We start from the raw sequence: 26,638 nt of genomic DNA on the forward strand, positions 1-26,638 counted from the left end.
AGGAGGAACCCGCCTTGCAATGCCGAAGACAATACTGCGCGCCGGACTCATCGTCATTGAAGCCTGGTTCAGGGGCTACTAAGGTAGTCCTGGATTAGGGGGTCTCCGGACAGCCGGACTATATCCTTTGGCCGGACTGTTGGACTATGAAGATACATGATTGAAGACTTTGTCTTGTGTCCGGATGGGACTCTACTTGGCGTGGAAGGCAAGCTAGGAAATATGGATATGTATATCTTCTCCTTTGTAACCGACCTTGTGTAACCCTAGCCCCCTCTGGTGTCTATATAAACCGGAGGGTTTTAGTCTGTAGGACAACATACAATCATACCATAGGCTAGCTTCTAGGGTTTAGCCTCTCCGATCTCATGGTAGATCAACTCTTGTAATACTCATATCATCAAGAATAAATCAAGCAGGACGTAGGGTTTTACCTCCATCAAGAGGGCCCGAGCCTGGGTAAAACATCGTGTCCCCTGCCTCCTATTACCATCCGCCTGAGACGCATAGTTCGGGACCCCCTACCCGAGATCCGCCGGTTTTGACACCGACACCCTCCGTCACTTGCACGCCCACCGTTGGTGGTACCTCGACATTAGTAGAGCTCGATGCCATCATGGTAACTAATTAAGCCTCTCGGTCGATGACTTCATCTCCTTGCCTTTGACTGGGCATCCCTGACGCCCTACATGTTTTCGCAGAGCGCCGCCAACTTTCCGTGCACTCTCCTGCACTTCATGAATGACGAGTTGGTCGATATCGCCAAGGGCAAAATCGTTCAACTGAGCAGCCGCGTGTTCCACGGTAATCAGATGCCACCCATCGTTTATAGGGTTCAACTGGGTCGGGTGTTGCCGGGCTTCGACGACATTTTACCTCCGTATTGACCCCATGGGGCTGACGAAGATGATGTGATGACCCTCAGCGCTTGCATAAGTTGGCCCATGCTTTGGCCGAAGAGCCAGATTCGTTTGGGGGAGGGGGACACCACCCCACAGACAACACCGCCAGTCGTGCCAGCGCCAAGCCATGGCAAGACCCCCGCAACGCTACCGGACATGCCGGACATGGATATGGCACAGGATCCGGACATGCATATGGCACAGGATCCGGACGACGACGACAACGACGGTACATTTACCAATGTCGATAAGTACTTCAACGAACATGGGCACGGTGATGAATTCTTGGGGCCTCCTTCTCAAGAACCCAACCCTGCAAAAGACGATCTAGCTGGTACCACAGAGAAACCCAGTTGTAATAGGCGTCGTTTGGCGTTCAGTTCTCAGGAGACGCCTCCAGCTGCCGCCTTCACCGAGCCTCAGATAGCCGAGGTGCAATATATTATCAGCCCCAACACACTCAAGAAGGCTTTCTGCGAGCAGAACTCGATCCCATTACAGCAGACGAAGAAGGGACGGAAAAGAAAGAGTAACAAGGGTGCGAGCTAGCCAGCACCGAGTATGATCCGTGCTCAGGACGGACCACCTTCACCTAAGGATATCTCGAGGAGGTTGCATGTGGTGGGTAGGCTGATGCTACCCACTAATCTGCTCAATGCTGCAACCGGTGCTATGCAGAGTCTGCATGACAGTGTTCTTTCTTTGGAGGAGCGGCGTCTTCGAGAGGATGATGTGGCATAACCGGTTTTCATGGCCAAGGTGCCAGAGGTCAAGGGCTTTGTCGATAGCGCCATCGAGGGTATGATCGTCCTGCGTTTTGATGACATCTTCGATATGTTTAACCTTCATCCGCTTCACTACACCTTTGTTCGCCTATTTTCGCTGAGTATGGAGATGCGGATTATTAGAGACAAGACCCCGGACATCATGATAGTCGAACCCTCCTACATGCGTGCCAAGATCTTGGGCAACGCTGGGGACTGGCAAGTCGCGAGTTCATACCTCGAAGGCGTCATTATGGCAAACCCAGATAAGGATAACTTCCTCGTGCCTTACTTTCCTGAGTAAGTCATCCCCTCACCGCCCCGTAACATATGATTTCTTAGATTTTGATCGTTCTTTTTTTTCTAACATTTCGTGTTTTGTGCAGTGATACACATTGCACACTCATCCTCTTAAGCCCTAAATATTCCATGGCCACGTATTTTGACTCCGACCGTCAGTCGAAGAAAGACTACACAAATATCAAGAAAGTTCTTGATGATGTTCTCCCCGGCTACGCCAAATCTGGAGTCACCTACAGCAGGCCAATTCGTAGGTACGGCAATCACGTGTTCGCCCACAATACGACGTTCCCCTGCGTCAAGCAGCCGCCTGGCGGTCAGAAGGATGCCTACTACGCCCTCCATCACATGCGGGCGATCGTACGGGACCATAATCACCTTCTACTACCAAATAATCTCAAAGATTGGACCGCAAGCTTGTCGGCAATCCAGGACGCGGACATCAGACAAGAATTCTTTCGCATCCAGTCGGAGTTTGCGGAAATCATCCATCAAGATGTCCTTCATAACTCGGGCCAGTTCTACCTCAGATATCAACCGTCCAACAGTGAGATAGAAACAACGCTACAAATGCAGGCTGACAACACACACGATTTCATGACCATCACAATAGACGGCGGCTTCATCCATGCTCCGGTCCCTGAGTCGAGTCAAAAGTAGTGATGCTATGTGTAGTCTTGAAATATCGATTAGCTCATGTTGTAATTAAACTTTAATGAACTTGTATGTCTCTTTGGTTTGGACAGTCGTTCAACTTATATGTAATCGATGCTATTTATTAGTAGGACCATGAATCGTGCTATTAATGTCTTGCTTTTCTCTTCCAATCCTTTTGTTTCATACTTATATATTGCTTATGTATTGTCTGTGAATTGCTACTAACGTTTTATTTGGCTAGTGCATAGAGATGCCGTCGTATGTCGTGTACAAGGGTAAGGTTCCCGGAGTCTACGACGACTGGGAGGAGTGTCGGAGACAGGTTCACCGTTTCAGCGGTAACAGTTACAAAGGGTACACCACTAGGGCAGAGGCGGAAGCTAGATACGCGCGCTATCTAGCGGGAGAGAGGAGGGAGCGGAGGAGGAACCGGATGAAGACCAGTTTCATCACGATGATGCCCATCGTGATGACTGCAGCTCTCTTCTAGGTGATGGTAGTTTAGATGATCGATATCGACTTGTAATGTGAAGACAAACTCGCTACTCGCGGTCTCGAGACTTGTAATGTTCTAACTTTGTTCGGTCTTTTGAATTCGAAGACTAATATGATGAATTGTATTCGGAGACTAATCTTCTATTGTATTTGATGAATTTGTTGTTTATATGTTATGCTGTCTATATTTTGTACAGTAATATATTTTGTAACCTGTGCAAATAACAGAAAAGAAAAAAATAATTCCTAATATTCATACTAGTGGCGCACCACACTGCACTTTAGTGGCGCACTGCAATAAACACACTAGTGGTGCACTACCTAGAAGTGCGCCATTAGTAACCAAGAGCACAAGGTAAATATGCCCCCCTAGGAGGCATAGTAATGGCGCACCGTTTGACATACTAATGGCGCACTCCCTGGTGCGCCACTATTGTCTGGTATACTAATGGCGCACCAGGGGTGCACCATTAGTATTAGTTACTAGTGGCGTGATGATAGTGGTGCACCTATAGTGCACCATTAATATAATTAGCCTTTTCCTAGTAGTGATCCATGGCTCACGCTCATGTATTGCGTGAAAATTGAATTTTTTTTAGATTACTAAAGTATGAAACAATTGCGTGGCTTGTTATCGAGGTTGTGCATGATGAGAACATTCTTGTGTGCGAAAATGGAGCATGACCAAACTATATGATTTTGTAGGGATGAACTTTCTTTTGCCATGTTATTTTTAGAAGACATGATTGCTTAGTTAGTATGCTTGAAGTATTATTTTTTTTATGTCAATATTAAACTTTTGTTTTGAATCTTTCGGATCTCAACATTCATGCCGCAATAAAGAAAAATTACATTGAGAATTATGCTAGGTAGCATTCCCCATCAAAAATTCTGTTTTTATCATTTACCTACTCGAGGACGAGCAGGAATTAAGCTTGGGGATGCTTGATATGTCTCCAACGTATCTATAATTTTTTTATTATTCCATGTTATTATATTATCTGTTTTGGACGTTAATGGGCTTACTTATACACTTTTATTTTATTTTGGGACTAACCTACTAACCCAACGCCTAGTGCAAATTGTTGTTTTTTGCCTATTTCACTGTTTCGCAGAAAAGGAATATCAAACGGAATCCAAACGGAGTGAAACCTTCGGGAGCGTTATTTTTGGAACAAATGTGATCCAGGGGACTTGGAGTGGACATCAAGAAACTAACGAGGAGGCCACGAGGTAGGGGGCGCGCCTACCCCCCTGGGCGCGCCCTCCACCCTCGTGGGCCCCTCATGGCTCCACCGACCTACTTCTTCCTCCTATATATGTACACATACCCCGAAAACATCCAGGAGCACCACGAAACCCTATTTCCACCGCCGCAACCTTTTGTGCCCAAGAGATCCCATCTCGGGGCCTTTTTCGGAGCTCCGCCGGAGGGGGCATCAATCACGGAAGGCTTCTACATCAACACCATAGCCTCTCCGATGATGTGTGAGTAGTTTACCTCAGACCTTCAGTTCCATAGTTATTAGCTAGATGGCTTCTTCTCTCTCTTTGGATCTCAATACAAAGTTCTCCAAGATCTTCTTGGAGATCTATTTGATGTAACTCTTTTTGCGGTGTGTTTGTCGAGATCCGATGAATTGTGGGTTTATGATCAAGTTTATCTATGAGAAATATTTGATTCTTCTCTGAAATCTTTTATGTATGATTGGTTATATTTGCAATTCCCTTCAAATTATCAGTTTGGTTTGGCCTACTAGATTAATCTTTCTAGCAATGGAAGAAGTGCTTAGCTTTGGGTTCAATCTTGCGGTGTCCTTTCCCAGTGATAGCAGGGGCAGCAAGGCACGTATTGTATTGTTGCCATCGAGGATAAAAAGATGGGGTTTATATCATATTGCTTGAGTTTATCCCTCTACATCATGTCATCTTGCCTAATGCATTACTCTGTTCTTATGAACTTAATACTCTAGATGCATGCTGGATAGCGGTCGAGGTGTCAAGTAATAGTAGTAGATGCAGAATCGTTTCGGTCTACTTGTCGCGGACGTGATGCCTATATACATGATCATGCCTAGATATTCCCATAAGTATTCGCTTTTCTATCAATTGCTCGACAGTTATTTGTTCACCCGCCATAATACTTATGCTATCTTGAGAGAAGCCACCACTACTAGGGAAAACCTTATACACAGAAATTTAGCAACAGCACAGGTTAAAAAAGGGCGCTAGTGCTTGATAGCAGTAGCGGTTCAAAATAAACCGCGCTGTAGATACGATTCTAGTAGTAGCGCGTGTGCCCGTAAAAGCGCTACTACTAATACTCCCATTGCTGGAACGATGGGCTACGCATAGCAGTAGCGGCCTTGCAGGAAGCGCGCTACCGCTAGGGCATGAGTAGCAGCACGTTTCCCTGTAACAGCGCTACTGCTAATGGAAATAAAATAAAATGAAAAATAAATAGAAAAGTAAATGCAAATGAAAGAAACAGAAAAAGGAGAAAGAAATAAAATAAAATGTAAAGCAAAATAAATGAAAAAGCGAAAAAACAGAGAAAGGCTTAGCTATAGCATGTGTTAGTAAGAGGCGTTGTAGCTAACGCAGCTGCAACGCGTTTCGAGGACCCTCGCTATAGAAACAGAAAAGGAATAAATAGAGAGAAACTTACATATGTATAGCAGTAGCGCGTTTTGGAAAAAGCGCAATAGCTACCTTAGCTATAGCGCGTTGTGCGAAACGCGCTACCGCTAGTTTTGACTTAACCAAAAAACCGTTTCCCCCACGGCCACCACTTGCCCCCCAAATCTCTTGACCCACCCCGCTGCCGTCTCCCCGATTCGTCGTCGCCCCACTTCGCCGCCGTCTCCTGCCGAGGTCGACGCCCCCGGAGCCACCAGAGCCGTGCGCCGTCGACGCCATCGGAGCCGCCCCCAACGCCACGGAGCCGCGCGGCCTCATCGATGCCACCGGAGCCGCCGTCGACGCCACCGGATCCTCCCTCGCCAGAACTGCCTCCCTCGCCGTCACCGGAGACGCCCCTGCCTCCCTCGCCACCACTGCCTCCCTCGCCACCACTGCCTCCCTCGCCACCACCGGAGCCATCCTCTGTAAGCCCCCACCCCTCCTCTCTCTCTCTCATGCATAGGTTAGCTAGTTTAATTTTGTTAATTATCTAGGTTAGGGCAAAATTTTAGTTAGGGCTTTGACAGAGAAGTAGTTAGGTTAACTAGTTTAATTAGGTTAATTACCTAGGTTAGTGCAAAACTTTAATTAGGGATTTGACAGAGAACTAGTCAGGTTAACTAGTTTGATTAGGTTAATTATCTAGGTTATTTAGGCAAGTTTTATTTTAAAGATGATCCCTTCCTAGACTTTTATTGTTGATTATATATTTTCATTGAAGTGGTCATGTTGTTTGTGCCCAAGTGGCTTTGTTGTTTCAATGAAGTTGAGTGGCCTATATACATTTTGCGGGAATGTTGATTCATTTCCGTTCTGGCAAATTTCAGGTTCTCGATTTGTCCACTTTTTAGCAAAGGTCATGTCGAAATTTTCCGTGAATTTCGGCATGACTTGTGCTATAAACTAGGACATATCGAGTGCCCATGTGATTTGCCGCACCAGGAAGGAGTCAACGTTCCTGCAAAACAATAGGCCTTTTTATGTCATTATTCATTTTATTAGGTCTAGAATTAATTGACTAGATTTAATCATAGGAAACATGAATAGCAACGATGAAGGACAGGGTTCTGGTGATTGCGACGACGCCTACCGGGCGGCAGACAAATTTTTTAGCCTTACCGATGATCAACCGATGTTATTGTTGGGCCCACCGGTGGCATCGGGAACTGAGACCGACACGCAGACCAGTGCTGAGACTGAGACCGGCGCTCAGACTCAGACAGGCATCGAGACCGGCGCTGAGACTGAGACCGGCGCTGCCTCGGGTAGCGGAACCGGTGTAGAACCGAAAGCAAAGAGGCAACGGGTTCCTAACAAACTCAGGACTACTAGAGTGCTGGTCACGGAGGTGGACGACGGCAATTTTGAGCCAACGGCGCCCGAGGAAGCGCGTCGATGCTACGGCAATCAAATAGGCTCCATCGTACGGACAACCGCCACCATCAACGATGAGAAACTACAGAAGATAGAAAATATGAGGAGCTCCCTCCTAAAGAAGTTTCACCAGATATTCTTGTTCCCGGGCCGGAATGAGAATGATTATAAAGATCCAGATGAGGACCTGGCAATGAAGAAGATAAACAAACACGCCATGACCAAGTTTAGCGACGCGTTGGCCGCCTGGAAAAATCGAGTGAAAGCAAGGATCATCGACAAGAAGGAACCCTACTCCGAGATTGTAAAGGATAATCCGACAATCACGGAAGAGCAGTTTCAAATATTCAAGGAGGCTTGCGAGGCCGAAGATGCCAAAAAATGTCTAAGTACATCAAGGGGCTTCAAGAGAGGAACATTGGGAGCCACCACCTCGGAAGACGTGGTTACGGCGAAAAGAGGTCCAAATGGGCCAAGGAGGACGCGGAAGCCGCGAGTCTGGGCATCCCAGACCCCTTGGCGGAGTTCACCGTCCCACAGGAGCGTGACGTCCTCAGGGCCCGGCACCGTTGGGACCCAGTGAAAAAGGTTTACGAGACAACACCGGTCATTACGGAGTTCATGAGACTGCTGGTAATTTTAGTTTCTGATCAATTCGACTGCATACGTTAGTCATATTTGTAAATGATCATTGTGCCTTTTGCAGAGAGAGCAGCATAGGATTGCGGCCGAAAGCGACTCGCCGTCTGAGGCATTGGCGAGGCCCAAGTGGGACACTCCATTCAACCGGGCGTTGAACATATTGAAACAACAACCGGTGGATACTCAACCGTCGTATGGACGCGTGCACGGTGTCAGAGACGGCGCCACGTGGAAGAAGTACTACCGTGAGACCACGGAGGAGAGAAAGGAAAGACGGAGGTTAAATGAAGAAAACATCGACAAGAGGGTTGAGATTGTGGTTGAGAATAAATCAACTAAGACAGTCGCAATAGCGGTAGCTGCCGCAAAACATGTGGCTTTAGATATTTCTACTACCTTGGTTCCGGCCGTTTTCAATTGGACCAGGCAAAATCCAAAAAAAGATGCAGCGGACTTTCCCCTTGCTGACTTCTTGGCGGGGAGCAGCTCGACTAGCGTTGCACCAGCACCTGCAGCTGCACCTGCTCCTGCACTGGCTCCCGCACCAGACGTGCTAGGCGGTGCTTCGTCTTTGGCTATGCTCGACGCCCTCATGGTATCTGTCACACCGGCCCCCTTCAATATAAATGTATAATCTCCCGTTTTCGTTGCCTTTCGAATGTCTCACGTCGCAGACTTTTCTTTGCAGGCCGACGAAACCCCGTGCACCATATTGTACACCATCGGCGACCAGAAGGTGGACGTGGGGAAGGCGACGATAATGGAGCCGAAGGAACCATTGTTCCACAGCCGGCCGATCCCCCCGAACGTCTTCAAGGTTTCCGTGGCCAGTGTCAAACCGGGCCACGAGAATTTGCCTCCTCCAGTACTACTAGGGGATGACGACGAGACACCGCAGCGGCTTGGTGATTGTTGCAATGCTGGGTGGGTCCTGTTGTGGCCAAAGAGTCTGCTTCGTCTGGAGACGGCCGGGAGCACACCCACGAGCACGCTTATCGTCAGGTGTCGGGTTGGGTGATAGCGGATGGGGTAAGGAGGAGGCTCCATTAGTCGCTGATGACGTCACCATGGATGAGGATGAGGACGACAATGGTGCTGCTGAACAGTATGTCTATACTGGAGCCTCCTCAGGGTTTGAGTGTCATGAGTCGGTGCCTGAATTGCCGTCTCAACATATTATGGACGACCTTCCAGTAGTAAAGAAGTTTAGGAAGAGAGCGAGGAAAGGCAAAAAAAGCTGTTTCTATGATCCAGCCGCCTCAGCAGCCTCGGCTTCAGGACCGTATAGATATCCCCGGTGCGGATAAATGGCATATCCCCAGTCAACCAATCCTACCTGCAACAGCGCTATGGGCCAGATTCGGCGATCTGAAGAGACTTCATCACGATGAGCTGCGGGTAGAGAAAGACCTCATCGCCTCGAAAGATCCAGGATACCCACTCTACGTGGTTAACGTTCCGCGGCAAATGTCGTACGTCGACAGCTTCCCCGCGGATAAGTTCTTCCTCCAATTCGATTACATATTCAACATGTTTCACGTGAAGAAGCTGGATTTTACGTTTGTCCACCTTTATGCCTTGCACATGAACTACATCATCGGGGTTGAGCAGATATCTCATATCTGTGTCGCTGACCCGTACTACATGCACGAAGGCTTCTTGGGAGTCTGCGCAAATCACCGTGAATACGCGAGGGATTACATCATCAATTTCATGCTCGCCAATAAGGACAAGGAGGCGATTCTCATGCCTTATCATCCCGTGTAAGTCATCCGCGCTGCTATCCTTCCTTCGATTTCAATCATTCATTTGCATGGTGGAGGCTAATTAATTTGAGGACTTATTTTTTGCAGCGGCGGGCGTGCCGTCCTCATCATCCTCTACCCCCGATTCTCCCACGCTCTTTACTTGGACTCGTCGAAGAACATTCACAAAAACGATTACACCCACATCAAGGATGTTCTCGACAGTGTTATGTTTTACTACCAAGCAAGGGGTGGAGAGGCCAGGGACAAGAAGAGAAGGGGCGGCAGGGTCGCCTTCGGCCATAAGACCGACTTCTGCTGCATCCAGCAACCGAACGATTCTCTTAATGATGGATTCTATGTCCTACACCACATGCTGGAGTACAGACGGGATCACCAGAACCTTCGCATGTCACCTAGATCCGGCGATGCCCATATTCTGCAATGGGCAAAGGACATAGGAGATATCGAGGATCATCGACTTCGAGCTGAGTTCTATAACATCCAGCGCGAACTTGCCCAAATCATCATGAAGGAGGTCGTCGGAAAAACAGGGATGTTCTACGGAGCAGGACAAATGTCGCGGGAAGACGTCCGAACATGGATAGCCTCTCAGCGTCTCGACCTGAAGCCTTTCACATGGCTCGGGGACTATCTCCCTGACTTGGATGGATGGAATGACATGTTGGAGTGATTGTCGATATATGACAATGTGTCCGTTTAGTCCATACTTTCTGTATGACAAAACTTTGAGTTATGCACGGTGAAACTTTATTTGTGATGTAATTAAACCGTCCTCCTCCTCGACTAGCGAAAATCACTCTAGTTAGGGCATTTTGGGGTACGATGAACTTTGTTATTTATGCTTATGATATGTTGTTTTTATTTTTGTCAAGTCTGTCTCTTTCTGTTGCTTAACTATATATGTTGCATATCATCGACTCATGTGATGATGCAGGTGCATAGATCATAGATGGCGAAGAAGTGCTATGCCAGGAGTATATATACGACAAGTGGCCCGAGTGTCAGGCCCTTCCGGTTTCCGAGCGACAGGCAGTAGTTAGTTTAGAGGTTCACGCTAATGCGAAAGAGGGATACGAACTTATGTTCTCAAAGTGATAGCTCTTCTCGCGTATATCATTGTTTAGATGGATGATGATGTATTTGCATATCATTCAAGACTTGTATCGCTATTTTTGAGATGATGACGAGAGACCACTTTGTGTTGGATGATGATTATGATGATGACATGATTTGATGAGACTAATTGTATGTATATGCTATGATTACATTTGTATGTGTATGATATGCTAAAGATTATTGTATAAAGCCTATTCAAATACAAAACAAATACAAAACAAATATGCAGGAAAAAAACTAATAAATAAACTAGTAGTAGCGAGGGGGGAAATTTAGCAGTAGCGCCGCATTGTCAGTAGCGCGTCCCAGCAAACAGCGCTGCAGATAATATCAGTAGCGCCCTTTACCAAAGAGCGCTACAGCTATTCATGTATAGCAGTAGTGTGGGACAACCGGCGCTAATGCTATATGTTAGCTGTAGCGCCTTATTAGTAGCGCCAGTGCCCGGGCTACTGAGAGGCCCAAAACCCTCGCTGTTGGTAGGCTTTTCCCTAGTAGTGCACTAGTGAAACCTATGGCCCCCGGGTCTATTCTCTATTATATTAATCTCCCGTCAACAAACTATTTCTATCACTGTTTGTTTTGCAATCTTTACTTTCAACCTATATCATAAAAATACCAAAAAAATTATCTTATTATTATTATCTCTATCAGATCTCACTCTCGTAAGTGACCGTGAAGGGATTGACAACCCCTTTATCGCATTGGTTGCGAGGTTCTTATTTGTTTGTGTAGGTACGAGGAACTTGCGTGTAGTCTCCTACTGGATTGATACCTTGGTTCTCAAAAACTGAAGGAAATAATTACGCTACTTTGCTGCATCACCCTTTCCTCTTCAAGGGAAAACCAACATAGTGCTCAAGAGGTAGCACTCATCATCACTATCACGCATATCTTCTTCGTTGTCTAACGGAGGTGGAGGCTCTTCCTCATCGCCATCGTCAGTGACATGGAAAAAAAGCAGACGAGGCCATGGAATTATTGCTCACCCTCCGATGTAGAGGATGTAGTCGATCAAAGGAGAGACGATCGTGGACCAACGCCTCCAACGTCGGCGATCACTCCACGAAGATGGAACACCACAAATCCTGTTAATTCCACCGTGTGAAAAAAATTAGGTCATCACCTCACATTAAGCATTGGCACAACATTATGAACCAACATGAAACAACATGTCAAATTGCAAAAAAAAAGCTTCATTATCTATTTTAGAAACTAAGTGTGTCGAATTGCTTCTTATGAATCAACATGACCTAACACTAACTTGACCAAATACTAACTTGACCAATATCCATCCATCTATCACAAACTTAACCAACATCATCTATATTTAACAAACTAAGTGTCTAAAACATTTGTTAACTCGACTCAAGTCCATTCACAAACTTAATAAGAACTATCTACTATGCATCTTAAAACCTAATAAAACTAAACAAAACAAAAAAATACATTTTATTCATATATCTAGCATACGCATATAATATCCATTCATCCATGCATCTAACAGTGTCATCCATCTAACAAATGAAATAAACTGAAAAAAAAAGAAAAGGCTCACCTTGCCGGAGAAGGAGCAAGTAGGGAGTCGGGGCGGGGCAAGGTGTCCGGGGTCGGGGCAGGGCGGCGGCAGGGGAGGAGGTGGAGTAGGCGGTTGCGGCGCGCGCGGGTGGGGGCGAGTGGGGCGGCGGTGGCGAGGGGGCAGGGTGGAGTGGGCGGCGGCAGGGGCGGGGGCGAGTGCGGCGGCGGTAGCAAGGGGCGGGGAGTCGGGTGGTGGGGTGGTGGTGGGGTGGGGCGGCGGCACGAGGATGAGGTGGAGTGGGATGGGGCGGCGGTGACACGGGTGGGGGACAGCAGGGGGCGGGGGCGAGGCGAGGGGGCGTGGCGAGTGCGGCGGCGACGAGTGGGCGGCGGCAGGGGGCGGGGGCGAGTGCGGCGGCGGCAGCAAGGGGCGGGGAGTCGGGTGGTGGGGTGGTGGTGGGGTGGGGCGGCGGCACGAGGACGAGGTGGAGTGGGATGGGGCGGCGGCGACACGGGTGGGGGCAGCAGGGGGCGGGAGCGAGGCGAGGGGGCGTGACGAGTGCGGCGGCGATGAGTGGGCAGCGGCAGGGGGCGGGGGCGAGTGCGGCGCCAGCGACAAGGGGCGGGGAGTCGGCGGCGGCGGCGAGAAGTTGGGGTCGTCGGGGCCGGGCGCTAGGGGAGAATGAGTGGACACGGGCAGCCGCGAGGGGATACGACGATATATGGTGACGCATGCCGTGGGCATAGACGCCACGTCATCGATCCGCGTCACCCCGTCCCTATGGCCGCAGTGGCATAGTTATATTTTTCCTTTTTTTATTTCATATATAATTTTTTATGTTTTTTATGTATTATTATTTGATTAACTTACATGTAGCATGTGTAAATATAAGCATACGGCCTCTCCGAAGTGTGCAAACGCCCGGCAGGCGTCTCCGGAGTGTGACCCCCTCATGTTTGGGGTTACCGCTGAACGTCCACTACCGTGTCATCGTCGTCTGTGAGGGGGGCCACACCCCGGAGACGCGTGCCACCTCTTCAGACATGCCACAACACCACCCCGCATGTATGACGGGCCGGTGCAACGCTCCGGTGGCATTACTACCGCCCCCCCCCCCAGGGCCCCTGTCCGCCTAACCCTAGAGCGATTGACCACGAGATCTGGCCTTTTGACTTCTCACAGACGGGCTTTGACCGGTGGACCTCTCCACCCGGTTGTGTTAGGTTAGCCCAGAGGGACACCTGGGAGCAACTTTCGGGCCAAACCCATAGCTACATCCCCTCCGTGTAGACCCGACGCGTCCGTTTTCCCCCACCAAGTGCCGGCGGTGGCGCCGGCCGTGAGGGGGGCGCACCCCGGAGACGCATGCCGCCTCTTCAGACATGCCACAACACCACCCCGCATGTATGAGGGGCCGGTGCGACGCTCCGGTGGCATTGATACCCTCCTAGGGCCCCCGTCCCGCCTAACCCTGGAACGATTGACCACGAGATCTAGCCCTTTGACTTCCCCACGGAGGGGCTTTGACCAGTGGATCTCTCCACTCGGTTGTGTTAGGTCAGCCCAGAGGGACACCTGGGAGCAACTTCCGGGCCAAACCCACAGCTACATCCCCTCCGTGTAGACCCGACGCGTCCGTTTCCCTCCTCCAGGTGTCGGCGGCGGCGGCATCCGTGAGGGGGGCCACACCCCGGAGACACGTGTCGGGCGTTTGACATGCCACCACACCACACGGTTGTGGTAGGTCATCCCATATAAACACTTGGGAGCAACATCCCCTCCGTATAGACCCGATGCGGCTATTTCCTCCCTCCAGGCGTCGGCCACCGCCGGCGGCGCCGTCCGTGAGGGGGGTCACACCCCTCCGTATAGATTTGAAAAGTAAGGTATTTTTACTTATATTAACACATGCTACATGTAAGTAAATTAAATAATAATACGTAAAAGGAACAAAAAAATTCTATAAGAAATGCAAAAAACTATACCGACGGCTAGGCGAGGGCTGATGTACGGCGTGTCGCGGATCGATGACGTCTCATCTATGCCGACGGCAGCCGTCGGCATAGGTCTTGGTCGGTGTGGTTTGGATCGATGACGTGTCACCCGTATCTATGCAGATAGCTGCCCGTCCCTGCCGTCGACATAGATCCGACGTCGTTAGCCGCCTGTCACGAGCGTGGTCGGCGGGCCCGCATGTATGCCGACGGCCCGTATATGTCGACGGCAGCTGTAGGCGGAGTCTGGGATAAGCCGACAACTTTTCTTTGCCGACGGGGGCCGTCGGCGTAGCCGAAGATAGCCCGACGGCCATTGTGTGCCAACAGCCCCGCTGGCATCAAGCCCTGTTCCGGTAGTGATACTCCCTCCGTTTCGATTTAGTCGTCGTGATTTTAGTTCAAATTTGAACTAAATCCATGATGACTAAATTGGAACGGAGGGAGTACTATTTTAGAACTAGTAGTTCACAGTAATAAAGAAGAAAAAAGATTAGTGTTCAAAGATTAAATTGTCAACTCGAGCCGCCATGTACACAATGAGCCGATCCTTTGTTCTTCCTTGTTATCCAGTACGAAATCCAATAACAGACCTATGATGCGATTCGAAACCGATAGTTAGAAATACATATATTTCAGTTGCAACTAATCTCTAGATAACAATGAATGAATAGTAACTAACAGGCGCTTAGGATAACACACACTTATGGCGTTGAATCCAATATAAGGTGGTCTGTGTATTATTTTTGTTAGAATAAATTCGACGCATACTGTCGATCATTTGAGGACCAAGCAATCACACGAGCACAATACCGAGATTTGTTAACGAGGTTCATCGATATGGCTACATTCCCGGGGCCTGACTATAGGTGCTCCTCGCCATGACACCGCTACAATACCGCACCCGGTCGCCCTGGACAGCGGCACATGCCGTCGGCTTCCCCCGCGTTCCGGTGCTATTATGTTGGCATAGGTTACATCGCGTGTCTAACCCCGCTATATATGAGAGGCCTAGAATACAAGTGTCCTACTTGGACACGACTCGATATCCTATCTAAACACAATACAACTACAAGTCCAACTGTAACCTACCGTATACATTATATTCGACACAACTCTAACAAACTCCACCTTGACGAATATTGTCCACCACCTTGAATTCGTTAATGCGTCAAACTTTCATGTACATTGGACTTGAGCTTATCCTATGAGTACCGCTGCTACTACGAAGACTGCATATGACTCCACCTGCAACTTGTAGTCCCTCCTTTTCTTGACAACAATCAATGCTCGAGCGAAATTAAGTTCCTTGTTACTCTAGTTTGTGCTCCCAACTTCCAGAGTATCAGTCCAACGTCATCACACACTGATCACTGACCTGTGTGAAATTGAACAACTCACATATTGGGTGTCACATATAAGAGTTATCTGAACTCAACATCACTGCTCCTTTCTTGACTGCCCGTCTGAAACATGAAAGTATTTCACCGTTGCTTGTAATCATCCCGAGTCAAATTCACAGTTGTCTCACCACATGTATGACCACCAGAGTCCTCGCCCGTCTCCATGCCCTATGCGTAGCGCACGCCTCGCCGCTATTACCGCCGAGCCTCCGCTGTCCCGGTCGAGTTTCAAGGGTCGCGAAACCACACCAGTCAACCACCACTGTAGAGTACCACCGATCATCACCGACCGATGACGAGTTTCACGCTTCCATGAGACCACTGGGCTCCAGTCTGAACTACGTGTCACTCGCTTTTTCCCCGCTAAATAGGCTTCGACTCTCTGTGCACTTACGCTATAGCCCCTCAATCTAGCTCCACCTTCAACATGACTCCATGATAGATGATCAGTCCACCCTCGCGCCCCGTCGACTTCAGGCTCTCAAGTGTGCACCGTCTTGCATCAACCCCGCGCCATAGTCTTGTAGAAGCCACACAAGCACTCAGGCCCGTGCCGCGTGTTTCCACGCCCAGAAGTCGGTCACCATCAGCATCACGCGGTTATGTCGTCATTGCCGATCCCACCACCGTTTTCTGTATCAACCGACTCGCGTCGATCCATCAGACTGACAAGTCTGACCCAGCCAAACTTGTTCGGCTGCATGACACGCTCTAGGCTCCCAAATCGTCTCCCAAGAATTCTAATCCATCACCTGATAATTCCATCTTAGCTGACATGACTTCCCGCAACGCCTTCAAGCATCCTTGTGTGCCAACAATCTTTCATCCATGTTTGCCATAACCTAAGGTTTTCAGTTTCATTGAACTTCTCCACCTCAAACCCGATGCCCGATGGCGTCATGATTCTTCGTACAGCTAACCTTGTGAAAAATAACCGAGCTTTTTTCCACGATGTCAAAGTAGATAAACAAACCTAACGTGGTCACCTCCCAGTACTAGTAGCAATTCAACCAAAAACGCTTTTGATCTCTCACGTGTAGTAGCTCTAGCTCAACTCCCGATGTTGTTGTTGCTTTGCCACGATGCTCTCCAATGGATACATATCAATGAATTTTTGTTCTTTGCTCGATTTATTCTGATTCTGCCTCCGTCCGTGTCGTACACAAGGACCCGGTCCTCTTTTTTTCCATAACAAATCTCCTGAGACAACCGGACCTACACTGCAGCCCTGCCGCCAAGCGCCTAGGCAGCCTTCCGCGCGTCCGCCGGCACACCACGCGCACCGGCTAGCCCCGCTGAGCCAGCCCACACCGCGCGCGCCTTGGCTTCAGCCGCTTGGCCTGCCGAGCGTGGCTTGCCGCGCGCGCCTATGTACGCTTGCCCGATCGATCCTGATCGACCGCCGCATGTCCCTTGCGGCTGCAACGCGCACGCAAGCCTTTCGCTGATCCGATGCGTGCTGCAACTGCTGCTTTCGATCTCGCCAAGAACCACACCGCAACCGGCTGTATCTCGAACTCAATATTTCCTCTAGATCAACTTCCACAGCCTCTTCATAACCTTGCTCATGATACCACTTGTTAAAACAAATTCAAGGCATACTGTCGATCATCCGAGGACCAAGCAATCACACGAGCGCGACACCGAGATTTGTTAACGAGGTTCACCGATATGGTTACATCCCCGGGGCCTGACTATGGGCGCTCCTCCCCATGACACCGCTACAATACCGCACCCGGTCGCCCTGTACACCGGCACATGCCGTCGGCTTCCCCCGCGTTCCGGTGCTATTATGTTGGCATAGGTTACATCGTGTGCCTAGCTCCGCTATATATGAGAGGTCTAGGATACAAGTGTCCTACTTGGACACGACTCGGTATCCTATCTAAGCACAATACAACTACAAGTCCAACTATAACCTACCTTGTACATTATATTCGACACAATCTAACAATTTTAAAGGTGCCATATGTATTTATTCTCAAGAGAATACATCTGTCATTTACAATTTCCATTCAGCAAAATGATGTGCCTCTTGAATAATCTAATGGTGCTAAGTTCAGACAGTGCACTTGACACTTGCAATTTTTCGAAGAATAATCTAATGAACTAGATCACGAGTCTCAACCTGGACAGAGTTGTTTGTTCCTTTTGTACAGCTAAATCTGCTATACTTTGATCTATTCACGAATTAGTTGTACTTGCTTGCTATCATTACTAGTGTTAGCCAAGTGGTAAAAGCGTTTGTTACCCAAGTGATGGATGTCTAACTGATTGATCATTTGCTATATAGATGACCAAACCAAGCAAAAAAACGGCGCTCATCGCTGAAGAGCTCCAACAGAAGGTTGCTTGTAAGCTTTTGGTCAAAGGTGGTGCTTGCAAACAAGAAAAATTGATGTCCAGATCGATTTTATAATCATAAATTTGCAATGCAACTCGTTGTCTCTACTAGAGAAACTCGAGCAAGTAACATGTAACTGGGATTAACCGGATGTAATGCTTGTTTCACAAATTTGTGATGCGACTTCTAGTTCTATATGCCATGGATGGATTAACTGAACGAAAATAAACGTTGAATAGCCTGTAATGCATCTGCTTGTTCCACAAATTTGCAATGCAACTTGTAATTCTGTATGACAGGGATTAACCGAGTGACAATAAAGCTCAAGTAACCTGTACGCACATAACCTACTGGACAGAACAAAATAGACCGAGTCAAGCATCTGTGACTTAACTCTTAACTGATGAAAAATGACATTTGAGTGGCCCAGCCGTTTGATCTGCTCCACCGACGCAGCATCCCTGGATGTTATATTAGATCGAGTAACCTGTACCCACTTCTACTACAAACCTATTGGGCAAAATAAAATCGAGGGAAGAAGTATATAACCTCGTGGGTTAATCAAGATACATAGATGATGTGCCTATCAGCAATCAGCCCTAAATCTCGGCAACTGAGGACGAGAACCAAGCCACCATATTTACCAGCCGCTCGTGAGGGAGAAGTTGGGCCGAGGAGCAAGCAAATCGGAGGAGTCGAGATGAACTTCTGGGCCAAAGCTGTTGCAATCAATGAAGCCTAACAATTTAACTTGTTGTGGTGCGAGCAGATGAGTCGACAAGGGGTGATCTACAACGAGCCAAGACCGGAGAAGCATAGAAGACGTGGAGTCAAGATTAGGAAGAGATTGTTAGCAATAATCTAATAATCTTGTCCTAATAAAAATAGGTTTAAGCTAATCATAATGAGGGTGGCCGGTGATTAGGTGTCCTAGTTGTATACGGCTTGCATGTCGTGTGGTATTTTGAGCAGTAGCCTAATAGGAAATTAGGAGTCCAAGTACTAGACGTTTAGCCATGTCCGTGTAAGCGTTTGGAGTCCAGAATACTAGTCGGTTTAGGAGGTCCTTGGGTCGGCTCGTGCATATATAATCACAGCCTAGGGCATGACTTTATTGTAACACCGTGAGTCAAAAAAGGAGAAAATAAAAAGAAGGAAAAGAGAGGCACGACACGTGCCTTTGGCGAAAGTTTTCGCATGTGTCTGTGTTCGTCTGTGATTTGATGTGATCGATCCTGTTGGCGAAATTCCAACAATTGATATCAGAGCTAGGTCGATTTGAAGCCGCGCTTGCCCCGGGGTGGCGATCTGCTAGCGCCTCAGGGTGGGCGATATGGTTGCTGGGTGGTGCAGCGACGAGGAAGAGCGGGCCATGAAGTCGCTAGATGATGCGGCAAAGAGGAGGAACAAGCGATCGTCGTTCATCGGAGCGACAAGGAGGGAGACGTCAGGCTGTCGTCGGCAAGGTGGCGGATGGAGATCGTTGACGGGAGCGGTGGTGCGGTGATGCGGTGCTGGAAAGTCGTCAAGATCGTCATCCGGGAGTTAGAGTCAAGGAGTCGTGCGGGTTAGCACGGTCGGTCGGTCGTTGTCATGTCCAAGTGCTTGTCTCTGTGAGGAGGCGTTGAAGATGAAGATGAAGCCCAGGTCGTCTGTGTCTCGACGAGAGGATCAACTTCAACTATGCGGGGACGGTAAACCAGTGAAGGTGAGTCTCTTCAATGAGGCCATGTCTCTACATGAGGCTGAAGTGCATGGTGTAGTGCACGGGGTGGTGTGATCCACAAGGAGTCGGCATGTATCTTGCTAGGGTGGATGGTGAAGTCCACCGGGTGGGGAATTCCACAGGTTACTAGCGAGGCTGGGTAGTTCAAGGCATATTTGAGGTGGTCCGTAAATTCGCCAAGTTGAAATTGGGGAGAGATTGTTGCAATCAATGAAGCCTAACAATTTAACTTGTCATGGTGTGAGCAGATGAGTCGACAAGAAGACGTGGAGTCAAGATTAGGAAGAGATTGTTAGCAATAATCTAATAATCTTGTCCTAATAAAAATAGGTTTAAGCTAATCATTATGAGGGTGGCCGGTGATTAGGTGTCCTAGTTGTATACGGCTTGCATGTCGTGTGGTATTTTGAGCAGTAGCCTAATAGGAAATTAGGAGTCCAAGTACTAGACATTTAGCCATGTCCGTGTAAGCGTTTGGAGTCCAGAATACTAGTCGGTTTAGGAGGTCCTTGGGTCGGCTCGTGCATATATAAGCACAGCCTAGGGCGTGACTTTATTGTAACACCGTGAGTCAAAAAAGGAGAAAATAAAAAGAGGGAAAAGAAAGGCACGACACGTACCTTTGACGAAAGTTTTCGCGTGTGCCTGTGTTCATCTGTGATTTGATGTGATCGATCCTGTGGGCGAAATTCCAACAATCGGTGAAAGTTTTCGTGTATGCCTGTGTTCGTCTGTGATTTGATGTGATCGATCATGTGGGCAAAATTCTAACAAAAGCTCACCGTCGCACCATTGCCTGGTCTGGAGCACCGCAAGCCCCCCGCCTCCCTAAGCTCATCCCTGATCCTATTTCCCGATCCTATTCCGTGCCTTAAGCGCCGGTTGTAGGCTATTTCGCCAACCAGTGCGCGGACAGGAGCACCGCAAGCCCCTGCCGCCCTAAACTCATCCCATCATCTGCGATCCTATTATGTGCATTAAGCGTCAGTTATAGGCTATTTCGCCAACCGACGAGAGCGTGAAAGCCCTGCCGCCGCGCAAGTAATGTGTGGGATCACACCATCGTACTGATGCCCAGGCCCACGCAAGAGGTGGAAGACTTGCCGAGTCTCTGTCACAGGCTGGCCGAGATCGCAGTTGGTCAGCATAGGTCTTAAGTTTGGTGTAGTACTGCATGATCATCATGTCACCTTGCACGACGGTGTGGTACTCGGCGTTGATGTACACAACACGCGAGGGCTAGTTGTCCCAGGAGATGCCGTTGATGGCCGCCCAAACTGTGAGCACGTGTCTTCAGGCTACATCAAGGCGTCAAACAGCTCAGGTGAGATCATAGTGTAGAGCCGGTGAACCATGGCGTGGCCCGCCATCAGCCACTCGGGGTCATTGGGTTGGGGAATCATGTCGGCGTTGACGTGATTGTGGAGGCCGAACATCCTGATTACAGTGTCGAAATGGCGTTGCCACTGTGAGTAGTTGCCGGCTAGGAGGTCGAGAGTGACCGGAACGTGTTGACGAATGTCGATCGTCTGAAGCATAGAGGCCGACAACGACGAGGTACAAGGAGCGGCCACCAGGGGAAGGGCGGCGCCATCCTCGGAGGAGTCAGAGGAATCCTGATGGCCATCCATAGCAGTGGAAGCAGGAGGATCGGAGATTGAAGCAAAGGGGCTAGTCAGACCGGGAGCATCTAATACCATGTTAGAGAGACCACAACCGGCAGAACGTGTGCACTACTCAACAGGACATGCGGCACTACCATGCCCACGACTTGTATGGAGCGACGCAAACACTGGACCTGTATCGAAGAAAAATGTCCCTAGCCAAGCCTTTGGTCATGATATCAGTGACCTTTGCTTGGTGTGGATGCGGAGGGCGCGGAACTCGCCAATGTGAACATGTTCGCGGACAAAATGGATGTCCATCTCCACGTGCTTGGTATGCTCGTGGTGCACTTGGTTCGCCAAAGAGATAGACCGCCGAGACATTGTCGTGGAAGACGAGTGTGGCCTTGGTCACCGGGGTGAGGAGCTCACCAAGCAGCTGGCGTAGCTAGAAGCACTTTCCAACTACGTTGGCAATGCCACGACGATACTCTGCCTTGGCGTTGGACCGGGAGACAGTGGCTTGTCGCTTAGAAGACCAGGAGACAAAGGCATAACCCAAGGTAGATGCAAAACACGGACGTCGAGCGGTGAGTGTCGAGGCAGCCAGCAAAGTCAACGTTAGTGAAGGCGCACAGATCCAAGCTAGACGTGCCGGGGAGGTGCAAGCCAAGAGATGGTGTCCCGCCTCCCGCGCATGTACTGAAGCACCAACTTGATCAGCTGTTGGTGGCAGATGCGTGGAGGCAAATCTGTTGCATGGTGTAGGCCAGCTGGGGGCAGGTGATGGTGAGGTTACTGCAGCACCCCGGCGAGGCTGTGGTAGGCGGAGGAATCGTCGACGCGCGGCCCATCAACCCACGGGAGCTTGTCCTTGGTGTCAATTGGCGTGTGTGTGTGGGGAGGGGGGGAGGGGGGGGGGGGGATTTGCAGGTGTTAATGGGAGCACGGTCAAGCAAGTCTTCAAAGCAAGAAGCAACCAGCTACGCGTGACACTAATACCAAAGAAGTGTCCTTCATGGCAAATTCACCGGCGTGAGGTGATGGAGGATACGCTGGAGCTGGAGTGTTGTCAATCATGTGAAGGTGGGTCAGTGGCGGCGCCAGGTTCTAGAGGATGGGTATTCATTTTGGAGGAGGGTATTCATTTTGCCCAAATCATCACTGTTTTGCAAAAAAAAATCGCCTGTTTTATATAAAATTTCAATGATTTGTCAAAATCTTGGGTATTCAACCGAATACCCAAGAAGACCCCTGGCGCCGCCCCTGAGGTGGGTACAAATGGCACCAGATCCTCGGCTTATCAGACCTAACATAAATTATCTGTATCCCTGAAAGCCAAAATGGTTAGCCTAAAAGGAAAAGCTACTACGCCCGCATGCAGCTGCTCCTGGCGGAAAAATTAAACGCCAGCTCTTGCTGATGCCATCCTCTAAACAATGCATTTTCCTTCTTCGCTGGCCCTAACATATCTAAGGCGCACAACTATAGTCTGGTAAATATGGCTTATTAAAATGAACGGTCAAGGTTGCAGCGTTGAACACCAGAATCAAAGCTAGCTCTAAAGCCTCAAGGGACCACATAATAACCAAAGACTATGTCTATACCATCTCTGTCTATCACCACAGCATCACATTGTTGCACATAACAAAGCGGAGCATCTAAGTTTGGGGTATACAATAGATCAAGCGGCGCAAATTACGACGCTGATGGTTCTGGCTCTTTCCCCTTCCTCCCCTTGTTCACAACCTTTGTACTGTCAGCCGGTGGCACAGTGTTAGTCTGCTTGGTGTACATGATACAGTTGTCGAGAGTGTAGATCCTGAGAGCGAGCGAGGATACAGTTGAGGTCTTCATGGCTACTGTAAAGGAGGACCAGTACCACCAATCATTCTTCAGGAACTCGGATTTTATCACTCTCTCCAACATGCTGGTCGCCAGTACCATCTGGAAGAGGCATAGAATAGATACGATTAATCAGTGCAGTGGCTAATAACAGCCCTCTCAAGCATTTATTTTGTATGGAAATGATGATGTTAGAGAGCTTTTAATATATATATTTTGTGTGGCACAAATTAAGGTGAATAAATAGATGATGAAGTCACCTCGGATATTGATTCTGCATGCTTGACGAAAGCACGCCATGAACGCCTTCGCATTTGTTGAGACTTTGAGGTTGTCAAAGCTTCCTCTGGCAACGCTGCATCTATATCAAGCAAATTTATCTTTTGTTGCTTCAGGATATGAGAGTTTCTTCCTGTAACAGGCCTCAGTGATGACTCCGGAACCAAGCCACCGTTAACAGCTAGCAATCTTGTTGTTGGCTTGTCTGTTGCAGAAGATGCTGCTTCCTCACAGGAAGTAGTATCAGTATCAGGGGCTGGTTCCTTAGATTTTGACACATTTTCATCACAGGAAGTACTAGCTGCAGGACAATTTTGAGCAGAATTAGACCCCTCAGGCCCTAACTTTTGTGCAGGCATTGCCTGGCATTCCTCTAAGGAGCTGGAAACCCAATCATCATTTGGGCTGTCATCTAAGAATGACTGGAGCATCAATAAAAGCTGCACGTGAAGGGACAAAAGACGGAACTCCGTTTGATCCAATAAGTCCAATATCCTTCACTATCTCCTTGTTAGAATCATTGGTGGCAAATTTTCTGCAAATCTCTTCAAAGTCATGTGGGCATGACTTCATCGGTTTTGTGGACCCAGAGGTGGAGCTAGGACGAACAGAATCCTTCTCGTTGTTGACATGTCCATTGCACTTTCCAGCATGATCTTCATACTCCGTTGACGTGAAGTAAGTCTCATGACATGTTGTGCAGTAGTGTTGAGCAGGCCATATAGGCTCTAAGCAGTCGCAGCGGCATGTTTGCCCCAAAATTGCTGCAGCCTTGGTACTGGGAAGTTCCATAAGCTGCTGCTCGCTGCTGTTCGACGACCCATTGGATGATACTGGAGGATCACTGAGAACAAAATTACCCAGCTGGTGATGAAGATGCCTCTGCCGCTGCCACTGCCACTGCCACTGCTGGATAGCACGTTTCAGCTCCTTCTCCCTTGGATCGTATTCCCTTAGCCAGTCAACAAGGCTACGGATTTCTTCATCCGATTCATAAACAACGACAGATGCAGAATTCCACCCTTTACAATCAGAAGTAGACCCATCAGCAACCAGTAAAGGACGTTTACCAGATCGTCCTAACACCCAGTACAGTCGACCCAAGGAATCCTTTCCCGAAAATCTCTTCTCAGGGATGCCATATTAAGCTCTGACTCTACTGTGCCAATTGACTCATGCACTTTTGAAATCTGGTCCGATAAAGTATCCATTTCACCATATGAAGTCCTCATTTCCTCCTTATCTTTCAAATCCTTCAATGCATAATTCAAAGCATAAACTTCTTCTGGAGATCATTGAACTTATCTGGACATTTTTCTATATGTTCTCTTATCAGGACTGTGTTGAGCATTTCATCACAAAGAAATTTCAGCATATCTATTCTCTGCATTTTGAAGATAAATGTTAGACAATGTAGGTTGTTACTTTGTCCACTATGAAAATCAGCACACAGAGAAATTATTAGGTATACCGTAAAATACTAGAGAAAAGATGATTTGGCCAAGTAAAATCATATAAAGAAATACAAGGAAATGTATGTTATCCCCTTTTTGCATCGTTGCATGCATGCTTCGGCACATGTCAGTGTTTGTGATATATTGGGAACATGTTATCCTGACTTCTGCTCTTATGTGCTTACTAAACACTTGACCAATGGTAGTATCGGTCTATTTCCTAGATTTATGGCATGTGCCCTTTTTGCACCCCTCAATGAGAGAAGTTTCATGTTCTAGTACTCTCTCCGTCCGAAAATACTTGTCAGTCACTGACAAGTATTTCCGGACGGAGGGAGTATTATAGAAGAAAGCCATGTGACCGTATTGTTTGTAATCTTGCATGCATTATCCACACCGCTGATGATTGTGGGTATTATGTGCAGGGAAGCGATGGAATCTTTGAAGATATCAGAAGGCAACACCAACACCAAGCGGTGGAATCTTGCACTTGTGTTGACAATGGATGAAGACCAAGTCACCTCTCGTGAAAAAAAAACGCCATCCTCTATTCAACTCAAGGCATGACCGTTGAAATATTGCAAAGCCTTTTTCTTTGCGAAGTTGCTTTCATGCACTAGTGTGGAGCAATACATGCTCGAGAAGTTTGAATAACTTGCTTGGTGTATAATGGAAGTGCTCGTTTGTTATCTTTAGTGACTGTCCGGTAATGTTGGTAGCAAATGACTTGATTTTTCGCTTTCTCGTATACGTTTGTCAGCTGCGCGTGTACATATGTATGTATGGATCCTGACGACGAGCTTTCCTTGCCTTGGTTGCCACAGCTCCACTTGGTCGCAATGGCAACATCTTGTACTCCCTCCGTTTCGAATTACTTATTTTGGATTTGTCTAGATACGGATGTATCTAGAGATGCTAGATACATCCGTATCTAGACAAATCCAAAACAAGTAATTCGGAACGGAGGGAGTATCTACCATGGTGAATAATACCTTAATTTTGAGGGTACACTATTGTGTGTCTAGTCTGGAGGTACAAACCTAAGTAATGTTAATGCTGGAAATGAGTTATGGAAAGGCGAGAATTATTGGACTTACAGTGTAGGCGCATGGACATCAGGTGATGTCAAGAAACTAGACGTACAACCATGAGTGGATATGAGCAAGTCGGTTGGATGATTGTGAGAACTTGAGGAGGATCTTGGAATAATTAAAGGAGGGTCTTGGAATAACCTGATTATGAAATTTACTTGACATGCTTTATCTTCCTCATAATGTACTTATTTCAGCCATTAATCTTGCTACATAATTTGATAGGAAATGGTAGCTAGTATTGATATGAGGTAATTGCACCAGCGGTGCCTTAACTTGCCACCGATGTTCACTTTGGTGCATGAATTTTTAAAATACACCGAACTGGTTCCAATACTTGGCACTCTTGTTCAAATACGGTTCAAATCATGTTTGGATACGTCCATATGGCTGACTAGGCATGCCAACGTGTCGCGAGGCCAATATATGTCCGTATGACCATCAGGCCCCACCTGTCAGCCGCAAATAAACTAAAAAACATAACCAAAGTTTAAGTCGCCGCTGGGGTTCGAACAAATGACCTCTGCATAACCAGTCCGCCCAACTGTGCTTCTGATCAGATGAGGATAGATATACCTTATTGTTGTGCGCGCAGATATATATATATATATCTCATATATCTTATACATCACTCTTTTTCTTTTTGAGTTGCTTATACATCACACTCCTGGGGTCAAA

General features: G+C 48.1%; 1 protein-coding gene across 1 annotated transcript; it reads right to left on the minus strand.

Moving 5' to 3' along the window:
* Window positions 1-22,966: 22,966 nt before the first annotated feature.
* On the minus strand, window positions 22,967-23,814 carry LOC123082593 (methyl-CpG-binding domain-containing protein 9-like). The gene is made up of 2 exons (XM_044504893.1): window positions 23,397-23,814; window positions 22,967-23,238 (listed from the first exon to the last, which is right to left on the minus strand). Exons 1-2 carry the CDS (start codon window positions 23,772-23,774, stop codon window positions 22,990-22,992), a joined length of 627 nt encoding a protein of 208 aa, XP_044360828.1. The 5' UTR covers window positions 23,775-23,814; the 3' UTR covers window positions 22,967-22,989.
* Between the last annotated feature and the right edge of the window lie 2,824 nt (window positions 23,815-26,638).

This window comes from Triticum aestivum, chromosome 4A (assembly GCF_018294505.1).
Source record: "Triticum aestivum cultivar Chinese Spring chromosome 4A, IWGSC CS RefSeq v2.1, whole genome shotgun sequence".
Lineage (NCBI taxonomy): Eukaryota > Viridiplantae > Streptophyta > Magnoliopsida > Poales > Poaceae > Triticum > Triticum aestivum.